Source organism: Monopterus albus, unplaced genomic scaffold (assembly GCF_001952655.1).
Source record: "Monopterus albus unplaced genomic scaffold, M_albus_1.0 scaffold10.1, whole genome shotgun sequence".
NCBI lineage: Eukaryota > Metazoa > Chordata > Actinopteri > Synbranchiformes > Synbranchidae > Monopterus > Monopterus albus.
In genome coordinates, this window is record NW_018127890.1 from 742,631 (window position 1) to 756,731 (window position 14,101).

At 41.1% G+C, this 14,101-nt stretch overlaps 2 protein-coding genes across 4 annotated transcripts in view; both read left to right on the forward strand.

Moving 5' to 3' along the window:
- The window catches only part of tfb2m (transcription factor B2, mitochondrial), a 7,420-nt gene extending 733 nt beyond the window's left edge, over nt 1–6,687 (forward strand). Inside the window, exons 2-10 of one of the 2 annotated variants that reach the window (XM_020589965.1) lie at nt 805–1,160; nt 1,863–2,046; nt 2,302–2,393; nt 2,712–2,865; nt 3,264–3,412; nt 3,656–3,745; nt 5,069–5,128; nt 5,227–5,375; nt 5,594–6,687. In XM_020589965.1, the coding sequence (XP_020445621.1) occupies nt 873–1,160; nt 1,863–2,046; nt 2,302–2,393; nt 2,712–2,865; nt 3,264–3,412; nt 3,656–3,745; nt 5,069–5,128; nt 5,227–5,375; nt 5,594–5,783 (1,356 nt within the window). In that variant the 5' untranslated portion in view covers nt 805–872 and the 3' untranslated portion in view covers nt 5,784–6,687. The remainder of the gene's footprint in view (nt 1–804; nt 1,161–1,862; nt 2,047–2,301; nt 2,394–2,711; nt 2,866–3,263; nt 3,413–3,655; nt 3,746–5,068; nt 5,129–5,226; nt 5,376–5,593) is intronic. The other variant, XM_020589967.1, reaches the window with a different exon arrangement.
- Nucleotides 6,688–7,256: 569 nt separating this feature from the next.
- The window catches only part of cnsta (consortin, connexin sorting protein a), a 19,956-nt gene continuing 13,111 nt past the window's right edge, over nt 7,257–14,101 (forward strand). The window contains exons 1-4 of one of the 2 annotated variants that reach the window (XM_020589961.1): nt 7,257–7,333; nt 10,258–10,346; nt 10,528–10,908; nt 12,361–13,043. In XM_020589961.1, coding sequence (XP_020445617.1) covers nt 10,334–10,346; nt 10,528–10,908; nt 12,361–13,043 — 1,077 coding nt within the window. In that variant the 5' untranslated portion in view covers nt 7,257–7,333; nt 10,258–10,333. Of the gene's footprint in view, nt 7,334–8,824; nt 8,912–10,257; nt 10,347–10,527; nt 10,909–12,360; nt 13,044–14,101 lie in introns of those variants that run through there. The other variant, XM_020589962.1, reaches the window with a different exon arrangement.

A 14,101-nucleotide genomic window follows, 5' to 3' on the forward strand; every position in this document is an offset into this window, starting at 1 on the left:
AGGCGACCACTTTCCCACAGCAGTGAAATTAATTTCAGCAGGTAGCCTGGCACCAGCAATAACATCATGGATCGTTAGAGTTCCATCGCCAACCCACAACACATCACATGCGGCAGACACACTGGCCTCAAGCCGTCAAAACAAACCGGTACTGTACTCTAGGGGAATCCAGGTTGATGAGCTGATCATTCACCGCCCCTGTGTGCTTCACTGGCCGGCTGATTGTATGTTCTCTAGCCGCTCCATTCAGCCACCTTAAACCTGGTCAGGTAAAAAAAAAAACGAGTCCCTCTACATGAACATTCCTGGACATGCATTAACTTCAGGCCTTGTATTTTTCTCCACATTCTCTGGTCACAGTGCAGGCAGCAAGAGGTAAAATATATCCACAAAACCATGTGCAGTTGAAAAATACGGCTTTTAGAATCCCACCAGTGGATGTCAGGCAAGCATGAACACACACAGCCTGGAGAATATGGCCATTCAAGGAACTCCATAAACTATAGCATTAAACTTTTCATAGTTGAAAGAAAGTCTCATGGAGAGTTCATGAGAGTTGTAGAAACAGAGTTGCTTCTGTATTGAAGTACAGCAACATAAGTACATGTTGTTGTTTTTTTTGAGCTTTCAGTCATGTTTAAGATAAGTCATTGTAACATAGTAGATACTGTATGTCAGAAAACACAGAAAAGCAGTCATGGACTCCTTAAGAAACATACTGCATGTTTAAATGTGAGTTAATGCCACTGAAATGATTTATTAATTTTGAAATCCCTTGTCCTCTTTTCTCACTGTTCCTTCTAGGCAGTGACCTCTTGAAGAGGTCACTAAACCCCTCACATCTTTCTCTATACTAGATCCAGTGATCCACCATGCCCAGGCAGATCCGTAGAGTGGTGGAGCTGGCGGTGCGCTCTGCTTGCTGCCAGGCCATCAGACGTAGAACCTGTTTGCACAAGGCACTATTGGTCCCTATGGCTCCGTCTGGCCTCTGTGCTACTGGGACTTCTATTCTTTATAGAAGGGCTTACAGCCTGGACTCCCCCTCTTCAGGTCCTGGTTGGCCCATGCTTGGTTCAAGTTCACAGCAGCCCCATACAGATAGGACATCCCACTCGTCTGCACGCACACACACAAACCTGTCTGCTGTGGCTGTACAGGTAGGGAGTTATCCGTATTCTAGACACTAGTCTTCCACTGCATCTTGGTGTATATGTGGAGTGTATGAAATGCGTGTCTGCTGTGGATTAACTGGTGTCTGTGCTTCTTTGTGTACTTATCAGTGTGGTGTAAGCTTATGGAAAAGTCCCAGCTTTTAAGGAATTATGTAACTGCCATTGTTGTGGTATTTACATGATGTGTGTTTTTTCCCACACATGGTCCATGGCTCTGCAGGTGTTCACTCATTTTAAATCATTTGTGTTGCAGTGACAAAAGGGCAAGCGAAGCAACACTTTTCTTCCTACAGCAAAGGATCAACAAAGGCTTTCAGACTAGCTGGGAAAACCTCCAGCATGTCTTGTTACCACCATGGTCTTGCTTTGTCAACTTCCACAACACACAGACCTACTCCAATCTTGCACTAGGCTCAAATGATTTGCCCCAGCTGACTGTGGTTAGCCTGCAGTGTTTCAGTTTGCTGCTGCAGTGCTCCAGTTTTGCCTCAGGGACCATTAAAGTTTTAATATATGTGGTTTTATCTTAATATACTGTGGTTTTTTTTTTTCTTGCTGCTTGAACCTTTTTATTTGATGAGAAAATGTGTGTATTGATAGTAATATTGAGTTTGTGGTTATCAATTTGCTGTCAGGCTTGTTTCACATATGTTGTTGATTGTTTGCACACTCTTCATCTTTCTCCAGGGCCAGTGTCGGCCTCTGTGCCGGTATGACTTCTTGGACCTTGGAGATGTAGAGGAGAATGTTCACCGTGCTCAGGCCTGCAAAACAATGAGACACTTCATTGTGGACCCAGAACTGGCAAAAGTAGTAGCACAGCACCTAGGACCCGAGGATGCTAAAACTGTTATCTTTGAATGTAACCCAGGTATGTCTTTGTAGAATATTTAAGTCGGGGTGAAACACAAAAGGTAGACTGAATATTGATGTGTTCGTTTGGTGTGTAACAGTCATTAAATTTGGCACAAACATGAACAAAGTAAACTATTCTGTTTTTGACTCGGGTGCCAAAGTGAAAGATATGTGTACATGTTTAGATGATTTCTATGTTTGTGGACTCTATTAGTTTTGTCAGTGAAACAACAGTAAATTGACCAGCTGTGTTTTTGTCTGCCTCTCTTAGGTCCTGGGGTGTTGACTAGGACACTGCTTAATGCTGGCGCTCAGAGAGTTGTGGCTCTTGAAGGGGACAGGCCCTTCCTTAACGATCTACAGGTAAAACAAACACCTCTTAGAATCATATGACTTTTTGTATCCATATGTGGTCCTTATCCCGAGTTTCAACCGAACTCATTTTAAATATGAGACATTATTTCTTCAGTTTTCTTTTTTGCCTTTGTCGTGTATAGAATTAATTCACAGGGAGAATCACTGCAGTGCCAATCATCATTTATTGAACAATGTATAGTAATATGAATGGAGAGGGAGAGAAACAGAACCACCTGGATTTCTCTGCAGAGTTTCTGGGGTCTGTCTGTCTTCTCAAGTCTTCACATTCACCCATGCAGTCTCAGTCTGTTCTTCATGTTGTAGGAGTTGGAAGGTCGTCTTGATGGTCAGTTGGAAGTGGTCCACTGCGATTACTTTAAACTAGACCCTATTGGCAGTGGAATTGTAAGACCCCCAGTCATGTCTGCTGACAAACTGTTCACTGATCTGGGAATATCAGAATCTAGCTGGACTGATGGTGAGAGAAAAATATGCACACAAACAGTGCAGCGACCTGTGTTGTAAAATCTCTTTCTCATACATAAATGGATACAAAGGGGATTCCTTTAGTTCAGCCTCTCTGGCTGCAAACACACCCCACCTCTTTCATACAGTAAACATTATTCTAATGCTTGGAAGTGAAATGAATCCTTCCTTTGAGCATAAAGGCTTAATACACTTGATTATTGCTCACAGGTTTCAAGGGTTTAAATGAAAATTTTAAGAATCAAGAATGGTTTAAAAAAAAAAAAGTAAAATCATATTTAATTAGTGCGAGGGTTTGCCATGTAGCTTTTATGTAGTAACCCACTTAACTGATTGGACACTGCCATGTACAGTGCACAGTCAATCTAAAGTGTGTGTGTGTGTATCTAGACATCCCAGTGAAGGTGGTGGGTATCATGCCCCAGCGTAATGAGCGCGGCACGCTGCTGAAGATGATTTACGCTTTGTTTCAACGGCTAAGTTTCTACAGATATGGAAGGATAGAGCTCAACCTCTTCATAAGCGAGAAGGAGTACCTGGTAAAAGAATGTTCAGTCTCTGTCAGTCAAGTATAACATGGTGTGTCTTTGTCTGCATGAGGATGAAGTTGGCTATATTCATCTCCCCAGATCTGAGCCAGTTCACATGCTGCACTTGTTAGTATTACCAACACAATTTAGTGATTAGGCCTGAAGATTGCCATGTCCATGCTGACAGTCACAAGTCAAGGGAGACATAATCTGACTGTGTGTTTCTTTGATCCCTGTGGATTTCTCCTTCAGAAACTGGTGGCACGTCCGGGTCAAATGATGAACTACAGAGCCTTCGGTGTCCTCTGGCAGATGGCCTGTGATATCGAACTCCTGCACAAGGTAGCGTACGGGGAAGGATGCCAATAACATTTTGATTATGCAACTGTTATATAAAGATGATGGTGCATGTTTAGCTCAACTTAGCATTGTGATGTTTTCACCACAGTGGAGAATACATTTAAGCATTAAAAATGACAAATTGCATCCCGTAATGATCAATACGAAAAAATGGGACAGACCATTTTATTTATCATAAGAGATTTATTTATTTATTTATTTTAATGTCGCCTCACATGGTTGCTGCTTTAGCCAGACATGTTTGGCACATTACCTGTTCCTATCCTGCATCCTCTGGTCTAATAAAACTAAGTCTGGGTGAGCAACGTACTGTTTCACTTTGCCACTAGTGTTGTCTCTTGGTCGTCAGTGATTGGGTTTGCCTCTGCTATGGCTATTTTCAGTGTAACTAGCAACACTGAAGTGACATTTATTGGTGTGTCTTGTCTGCTTATTTGTTTACTTTGCAGGCTTCATGTGAAGCCTGCGAAAGAGGGCAGATCTGTGTGACACCACTCAGATTGTTTAGAATCTGCATCCTTTAATTGCAGTTTGAAAATTGCGTTCCGTTAAATTGTGATTTCGATTTGACAATGATTAATCGTTCAGCCCGAGTTTCCAGTGAAAAGAGAAAAACTGAATGAAAGTTCCTTGAAGTTGATGCCTGTGATTGTGCACTTCAGTATTTCCACACAACATAAATGTAAATCTGATGGGAGGAGTCTTGGGCCACGTTCAGACTGCAGGCTGAAGTGGCTCAAATCTAATCTTTTTGCCCAGATGTGATCCATATCCGATTTCCTTATGACAGTGTGAACAGCACAAATCCGATTTTTTTCAAATCCGGCCCTGGCCACTTTCATATGTGGTCCTAAATCGGATACATATCCGATGTTTTGCAATGCGACTTCAGTCTGAAGAGCCATGTCGCATTTCATGCGATTTTTATGTCATTGAAATGCGACAGACGTCACAATTCTGCGCTGGAGAAGGCGAGGCCATAAGCAATATTTGTGCTATCCTCCTTCTTGATGTTCTTATTATTATTTCTTTATTTCGATTGCACATTAACTGGTACATCGCTACGCACATGCTATCACGAGCCGCATCCATTTTTATTTCTGCAAACACAGTACGCTGCATCTTACATCACGTCCTCTTCTGCGCATTGTTCACACATGACACAGATGGCTGTCGCATTTAAATGACAGTGTGAACAACAGCGCAAAAAAATTGGAGTTCAGCAAAAAATCCAATCTGAGCATTAAGACCTGCAGTGTGAACGTAGTCTTGTAGTTGTCAGCCTCCTCGTCTCTGTCTTTGCAGGAACCCTGGGAGTCATTTGTGGTGTCTTCAAAGCAGAGTTTTCATGGTCCTAAGGGCAATGTAAGGAAGAGAGCAGACTCAGAAATTACTACGCAAACTTGATTGGTATAGTGCATTTAAAACAACACCCTGGTAACCCTTTACCTTCTTCCCCCCAGCTTCCCAATGACCACCTGTGCCTAGTGCGTTTGCGTCCACGGGCTGATCTGTTCTCCTCAGGCCTCACTCCCTCTAATGCTTCAACTCTTCTGATGATGGTCAAACAGTGTCTGGCAAAGAGGAAGGTCAAACTCGTCGACAGACTCAAGTAAGCATTGCACAGACACACAGTTGTTGAAGCTGGAACACAGGCTTTAGGCCCACACGCTGCACGTACTGCATCAAAGAATCGCTCTTGGCAGAAGACTTACAGACACATGCATCCATACTATAGCAATACTGTAGCCTCTTCCAGCTGACACATTTCCTGAGTTTGGTTTCCTCTTCCTTATTCTTTGTCTTTTTTTTTCTTTTTTTTTTTTGCAGCCTCTGGTCACCAGACAGTGGGAGTAGGCTGGTAGCAGAACTGGGCTTGCCCAAGGACATACTGACAGGCTACTTGTATCCAGACGAGTATCTCCAACTGTTCAAGCTGATAGACAAGAGCCAGGAGTTCAGACAGAGCTGGCTTTATGAGGAGATCCTGGAAAACACACAGAGAGAGGGCTGGCGCTAAAATATAGACGAGCAGGTCACATGGAGAGATTTATGGAATTAAAACACAAAATTACACTCTAAACACATATGTATGATATAGTAATGATGTAACATAAATAAGAATAATGTGTGACATGTTAAATAGGGCCACACAGAAGATACATAAATACACAGCAACACAATATAGTAATAAGTAAAATATTAATGAAATGAACAGATGCACTTGACTGCATAAAGAGTTGATGTTGTTGAACATTTTTAGGCCCTTTTTGTTGTCCAGAACCAGTATTTCCATGAGTTTGAATTTGAGACATTTGTTTCAGTGGTCTACTGTATGTGGTACTTCTAAATGATTTGCAGCATTAACAGATTTTCAAATGGCTGCAGATTAAAGGTCTTAATGTGTTAAGTCCATGAAAGCTAAATTCCAACATGAAGACAGCAGCAGCTTCACAGAACACAACCCTCCATCTGTCTTGTATTGCATAATTTTCCAAACCATATCTTAGGCATTGGTAGCACAGGAAGTGCTCACTGAGAAGGACTGCACACATAAAGGACTGAAGGTTTTCACTGCATAGCTTCCATGTTTTGTATATTTTTGTATAGTCATTGAAAGTACATAAACTTGTTTGTTCAAACTGTCATGTTTAATTGAATGTGTAAGTGGCATGTCTAACGTATCTCGTTTTTATCAATCGTTGAATGCATTGATAATTTAGTTTGTGGAAGAAACCGATTTTAGCCATGTTTTATTATGTGTGCACATGATGAGTCGGGGTGTTTCAGCCCCACTAAATCTATTACCTTTCTCTCTGCCTTTTCCTGTTTTTACTCCCCTGCTTACATACAAGGAAGACAGTTATTTATTAAATTGGTCATACGGTTTTACAGCTTTTCTTTGTTTTTGAACAATGTGCTCATCTTAAAAGCTTGAGTTCATTGAGTTATAGTTCTCCAGAAAAATAGTTTCTCAAATAAATGATTTTACTCTAACTAGTAGATTTGATTGCCTGCTTCTCCTTGTTAGACTGGATTTGGATTAAGTTTTGCAGGAGTCCATAGTGTGATAGGCCTAATGTTTTTTGTAACTAAACATATGCAGGACAACAAAAAGGTGGCTCAAAATTACCAGAAAGGCGCCAATCACCCGCACAGTTGCAACAATACTACAAAGACATGCAAGACAGTTACAGATGCAAAATTGCTGAAAACTGAGTAAATGGGGCCACTGGTGTGTTGTTTGATGTAATATGGGGTCTCTTTTAGTCTTGGGCTCTATTGCATGAATGTATTATTAATAATACATTCATGCTCTGTTGTAGGAGGGGTGGGGCCCATTGTCTCAAATGTGTACATGTGTATTGTGGAGAAATTCCTCTGCCGATCAAAATCTATGTACTGGCAGGGAAGAGCCAGAAGAGGGCGACAGTCCACCAGCCGCAGGCCTGCTGACGATAATCGCGCGGCCTCCCGCGGCTGGTGGTAACATTTGCAGTGTTTACTTCAACATCCTCATCCTGTCGTTCAGATGCCCCAGGTTTTACCACTCAGCAGTCACCTTCAGCTGTAAGTACTGTTTGCTCGTTTTTTTATGTCAGAGGTTGTAAATGTCAAATGATCTCAAACTGTGTAAAGCAAGTGAAAGTGTGATTATATTTGAAGGCTATCTTCGCGGAGTGTTGGCCAGATGTGTCTGTTGTAGACGACTAGCTCGGGTTAACTAGCATGCTAGCTGATCTGTCACCGTAGCGACAGGTATCGCCATCCAACTAGTTATTAGCTTAGCCCTTCTCAGGTGTTTTCCAGCACTTTGATGAAACAGTACAAGCCTGTCAGGAAGCATAACGTTAAACCAACGCCGCTTGAGCAGCAACGATAGCCGCGAAGCTAATGTCCTGTTAACGCTAGGTGATCTTACAGTCTACGTAGGTTAAGATAGCTTTTTTTTTTTTTTTTTTTTGGGGGGCTTTTTTTTTTTTTGCATCTGTTTTTAACCATGTTGACAGAAGCAGTGTCCGTAACATTATGGTGAAAATGACATTCACCATCTGCTGTAACTGCTTTTCGGTCACTGTCTATGTTTTTCCAGTCACTTATATTCAGCATTAGCTAATGTTAAATATGTGTACTTGACGTATCCTTTTTAGGTTAACCAGCTAGACCTGTTGGCCCACCTTGATGACTATCCGACACTAATACCCCATCCCTTTGAATGATTAGGATGCAAATACCGCAAGTCTGTGATATATTTTAAGCTAATTTAAGCATTGTGTAAGCTGTATGTATACATACTGTGACCTGTCAGCGTGCCTGTCCCACAGTATGTCTGCATGTGTCCGTTCTCATTGACACCTTCAAATGGATCAGAAATTAAATGGAATTTTTAAAGATGCAGCAGTCACTCAATCTGCTGATTATTATATATATATTGTTTGATTTGTCTTTTTATTCACAGAATGTCAAACATTGGTAAAAACTTTCAAAGGCGGTGTCTTCCAGTGTTTTGTTTTGTCCAACAAATCCAAAGATGTTGAGTTTATTCTCATGTCTGACAAAGAAAAGCATGGCTTTCTCCATTAAAGAAGGTGGAGCCAGAAAATGTTGATGATTGCTGCTTCCAAATAGTTGCCTGTTAATTTTCAACCAGTTGTTGCAGCTCTATGTTACTGATTGGTGTAATGGGGATAAAAAGTGTCTTGGGCAGAATGTTTTGTTAGAGGAGCACTGTTGATCACTTTAGGTTTTTGCTTTCATTTATTACCCATCTATATGGCCCTGTTTGTCTCTAGCTCTGCTGTCTGTCTCAAGTCTTTGTCAGGACAGGGTCTGTTTAGATAGATGGATAGATAGATAGATAATCCTTTATTGTCATTGTAACACAATGAAATTTAGAGTGACCTCCAGTCAGTACAGCAATAGAAAAAAACATATAAAATAAGACCATATAAAAAAAAACTTAACTGCTAAAAAAATGAAATAAACATTCCCTGTTGGCCCCTTCTTCTGTCTTTCATTATTTATGGTGTCCTGTGGACCAAGGCACAGACAAAAATTAGAGGAAGATGGGTGGCTGTACGGACAGAAGGCACTATAGAAGAGGGACATCAAAGTGATTATAGAAACATCGGCAGAGCATAAGAACAGGTGCAATAAGACCCTTGTCTGTAATCTGGAGGTTGTTATTGCATAAGTTCTAATGGCACAGTTGTTTGTCATAGTCTGGGACAGTTTTATTGTCCAAAGGGAATAATTAGGTTCCAAGCGGTCTCTCTTGGCATACTTGGTTCTGTTCCATGTTGGTATCTAGGGAAGCAGACTTGGCTTCCTTTTGGGATATAGCAGGTATCCAGAAGGTGTTATTAAAATATATAGAGCTTATGCAACCTAAATGCAAGATGGTTATGTTGTGATGCCCCTTGGTGGAGGTTTGCACTCTCTGAGTGCTGTCTAGTTTTCTTCATAGATTTGTTTCCCAAGATATTTCTCTGGAAAACAAATGCTGCCATATTTTAAGCACCATTTTCCATAAGGGATTTAATGGTAAAATGGACACAGAGAACTGAAATTGTTCTAGGTGTTTGTCCTGGCTTTCTTTTTTTCAAGATGTTCAGGCTGAGCTGAAGTACAGGGTTAGAGGAAGAACAATTAGCTTTGCACTGCAGGAAACCAGGACAGACCTATTCCTCTGAGGTTGGTTTTATTAGACTGGAAGTGTGTGCTTGTTGGGGGTTTGGATTTTACCACATCATGGAGTCAGAATATCACCAAAGATAGTAAAAACTGTTTAGGGTGTTAAATCACTGTTGACGGTTAGTATTATATACTGTCATTCATACTATTCTATGCCATACTAGTATTACAGTAGGAGCCCTAACTTGAATGTTTATATTTGGTAGTTTAGGTTAATAAAACGGGGTTTGCAGATGGTACAGATGTCAAACAGAAAGATTAAGGCAGTTTCTGCAAGTATTGGCAGCTGTCTCGCAGTTGGAGTTCTTTCTATTCATATCTTGAAAACAGACGTTTCTTTATATTCAGGTTTGTTGATTGAGCTGGGTGTTAAAAATGAAAAGGTGCGTTATTGCACAATACTGGTTTACACTGTACACCGATTTACCAGTTTGTACACCTGCTGCATAATCTAATGCAGGTGTAGTCAGCCAACAGCCCTATCATAAATCCTTTCTTTGAGCACCTTATTTTTTCTGTCAGATCTTTTGATTTCATTTCATTGTCATTCTTAAGGCCATAATTTGTCGTGCTGTTGTCTTGGATAAACTATACTATAACTGTATTGGAGTTTATAATGTTCTGTTTGCCTAATGTATGTCTCTTTTAAGTGTTTTTTCTACTCTGTGTTTACATTGTTACTGCGTTATTCATATCATATTGTAAATCCTCTGCATGTGTGTTTTACTGTCAGGGTTTGTTTGAAGTCTTTGGATTGACGCTAAACGTGTTCTGTGTCTTTTGCTTCCTTAACTCTGCAGGCTTGAAGAAGGGCTTGTCTAACAGGCAGCGCTGACTTTCAAGCTGAAAGATCAAACTCTGTGAGGGTGGAGCCCAATGGATCATGGTGGTGAGTGTTTAAATCTCACTAAAGCACCACACGGTATATTGCATATTGAAGCACAGCAGCCTGATAACCACAGTCTAATTGTTTGAGTTTTATTGTCAAAATAGCATCAGCTAAAAGCTGTTAATAAAAAAAAAAAAAGCTGAGCTGATCCTCTGTTTTGCTGTGTTTTTTAAATCTACAGGTCAGTTTGAGAGAGACAGTAGAGTAATGTCGCAAGTTCCTATGTGTGAGGTTGACCTCTGTGATAACTTACCCAACCCTGAAGTTCTCACTGCCCAAACTCGAAACCTCAACCAGACAAACACGCTCACACAGACTCTCTCTCTGTCGCAAACTGAAGCGGGGCTCATCCGAAAAACTTCTCTTAACTATGGGAAGGATAAGGAGGAGGACCAAGGAAATAAGGGATACACAGGAAGAGGCAGAGAGGAGGATGAGGATGAAGATGTGGATGAGGTGATGAAGGAAGTAGAAGAGGAGGAAGAATCAGAGGAATCAAGCAGTTTAATTTGCTGCCAGTCTCCAGATACTCCCATGACTGATTCTTCATATTCAGAAACTGGTAGGCAGCATGCACCCACTGAAAAAGAAAATCATACGGTATTATATACACACATGGATGTACAGTTGCACATGCTCTTTCAAATCTGTACCTCTTTTTGCCATAAGTAATCTTTTTTTTTTGCTATTTCTGGGGCAGTAGAACACAGCAATCTAGCTGATACACAGCCAAGCCTTTTTAAACTGTTACAAGCAGTGTATTGGCAAACACTTGCATATTTATACTCCAAGCAGACACAGAGCAGCAAGTATTCATTTGGAGTTGTGTTTCTCACCACCTGGCAAATGGCAAGTCTTTTATTTCTCGTTTGTTCTTGTCCAACTCCTGAGAAGGAAAATCTGGCTGTTAGCTTTTCACTCTCTTTGTCTTACGTTTATCACGGGGAGATAGTGTACACTTACCGTCTTGTAGCCTTGCTACATCATGCCACCAGGTCAATTTATTGTTAAAATAAAAGTATTGCTTTATAGAGCTTTAAAATAAAATGGTTCAAGAGAAAATTATATTGAACTTGCGATGTGATAGTAATACATGCATGTTGGGAGTTTTTTTCTTTTGCTATAGGGCTGCACAAGATCAACAAACACAAAGAAGCAATATACAAACTAAATAACCCCCTAAAAAGGTATTTTTACACTGTATAATGATGCCCAGCTTATTCTTAGTTAAATACCAAGTATTCTGACACTCCAATAAATGTAGTATGGTAATAGTACGCCTGGCAGTCCAAGATTAGGTTTTTAACTATGGGAGATGCTTGTTCTCAAATATTGCTTGAATGTTTACCTATTATTTATGTATTATCAATTTTCCATTTTAAGACTCCTACTCACTGTTGTAATGTCTGTTGTGGTGGTTTAAGCAGCTGGCATTTTAAACTGAGGTCCGGATGACTGGGAAAGATGGTGTCATTCTGATCACCTGACATTTCACCTGACTGAAGAAAAAACATTTAGAGACTGATACAGCACAGTTTAGATGGAAGGAGGCTCTGTGTAGAGTGAAAGGGTGACAAAGAATGTGAGGAGAGGAAGAGAGAGAAGTTATCTCTGATAACTATCATGCGGTTTTGACACATGACACACAACTGGCACACAACTCTCATTCTCTCAGAGAGAGAGAATGAGAGTTATCTGGTTTCTAGAGCCAATCACACAGGTGTTAGCTTACTGTCTAACATATAAAGATTACCTTATGCTAGTATGATGTACTGTGCTACTAACAAAAGACATCAAATTTTAGTAAATTGGCTCATGACTTCATCTTTTGAATTTTGTCACAAAATCTAAATGTCATTTTTACTGACAGTTTTTACTCTTAACAGCCCATTATACACCTGTCTATAACCTGTTGTATGGCTCCTCAGGAGTTTTAGACAGCTATTTGTGAGTCCATATTTTTCAGCAGGTTCACTGTGACCTGTCCCTTCTCTGTCTTTCCTTTCCTGTGTAGGCAGTCTGTCGGACACCCCGTATCCTTTCAGCCCTGGAACCAGTCCAGATCCCACATACCCTGTCATTCCAGTGGTCAGTTCACTGGAACTGAGCCACAGTGATGCTGAAGTGGATCCTCATATCTCCAACATGGAATCGGTTGCCTCCACACCAGGGTCTATTACACTGGGACCTGCCTTCACCACAAGGCCTGCAGATTCTGTTACACCAACTGTAACCTCAGACACAAGGCCCACCAGCCCGTCTGAGCCTACATGTATCACAGGAGCTACAGATAGGAGAGCAAAAAATGCTCATGTCACTACAGAATATTTTACCTCATCCACAGAGCCCATCTTCCATCATGAGGCCACATGTACCAGAGGCTTTGCTAGTTCATATGCAGAACCTGCCACAGCTGCAGAGACATTTTCATTAACAAGAAGTTTCAGCACTACTACTGCTTCAACAGCAGGGCGCCTTTCATTCACCACAGGGCCTACGAGTACTGGTACAGAATCCCCTTCCAACACAGGACCTATAAACTCAAACTGGGAGCACATTACCTCCATGGCAGTGCCCACTTATTGTTCAGTGTATACCCGCGCCACAGGGCCTATTCTAATCCCTGCTCCACTGGAGTCTCTGGAGCAGTTGGCACAAAAAGGAGATGACACTCACTTTCCACAGTACCTTCACCAGGTAACCTATCTCTCTTATTTCTTTCACATGTCAGACACTACAAGCTACGTATTACCACCAACACTGTCACCCACACATCTGAACAGGCACGCTCTAAGTGGGCTGCATGCATGCACGCGGCTCTAGTAGTATTGTAACCTCAGTGCTACATCTACACAAACAGGAATATTGTGTGTGCTGGCATGCTTAACAGATGGCTTGATTCGATGCAGTGAATCATCAAACTGATCTGCAGACGTATGAAAATACTTGAAGCGCACCTCACCTTCTTTGAGACGCATCAATTCCACGAGTTGAATGAACTCTCCGTCTTCTCTCCACTTCGGGTTTAGAGGACAACAGACCATCATCTTGTTCTCACTTTAAGAGACTGTTGACATTAGTGCTCCTGTGGCAGCAACTTTACAGTTGAGTCCAGTAAAGCCAAAGCTTTTTTTAATCAAGTTTAATCAAAGGCATTTATGTGGAGGTTTAATTAAGGGCTACAGTTTACAGCTAAACAGTACACTCCTGTCCATTATCACTATAATGTTAAGTGGTTCAGAATTGTATTATCTTACAATAACTGTATATTATTGAAGTGGAGGGTATCTGATCTCATGGGTAATAAAAAAAATAAACGGGTCAGATAGGCTACATTTTAAATACGGGCCCCAAAGTACAACCTCACTGCATCAAAGGTGAGCACACATCTTATTTCCAGTAAGGCCTACAACACTTGTAAAAGACCTCGTGAACACCACCGTTTTCTCAGTTTTGGTCCAGGTTTTGTCTCATACAGCATGGCTCCGTATGCTAAGGAACTGCCTGAGTAAGTAAGAAACAAGATTGTGAGACTTCATAAAGATGTTAAAGGGTCCAGAAGGATCAGCAGGCTACTGAACACAGTTGCGTAGCAGCTGGAAAGAGTCATCTATGACAGATGGCAGAACAAGACCACCTCATCAGTTTGCCATCAAAAATAAAGGCCACCAAAAAATATTATTCAGTGTAGGGTATTTAATCTCATGTACAATTAAATATCCGGTATAGGGCTGTATCTGACAAAGTTTTAACAG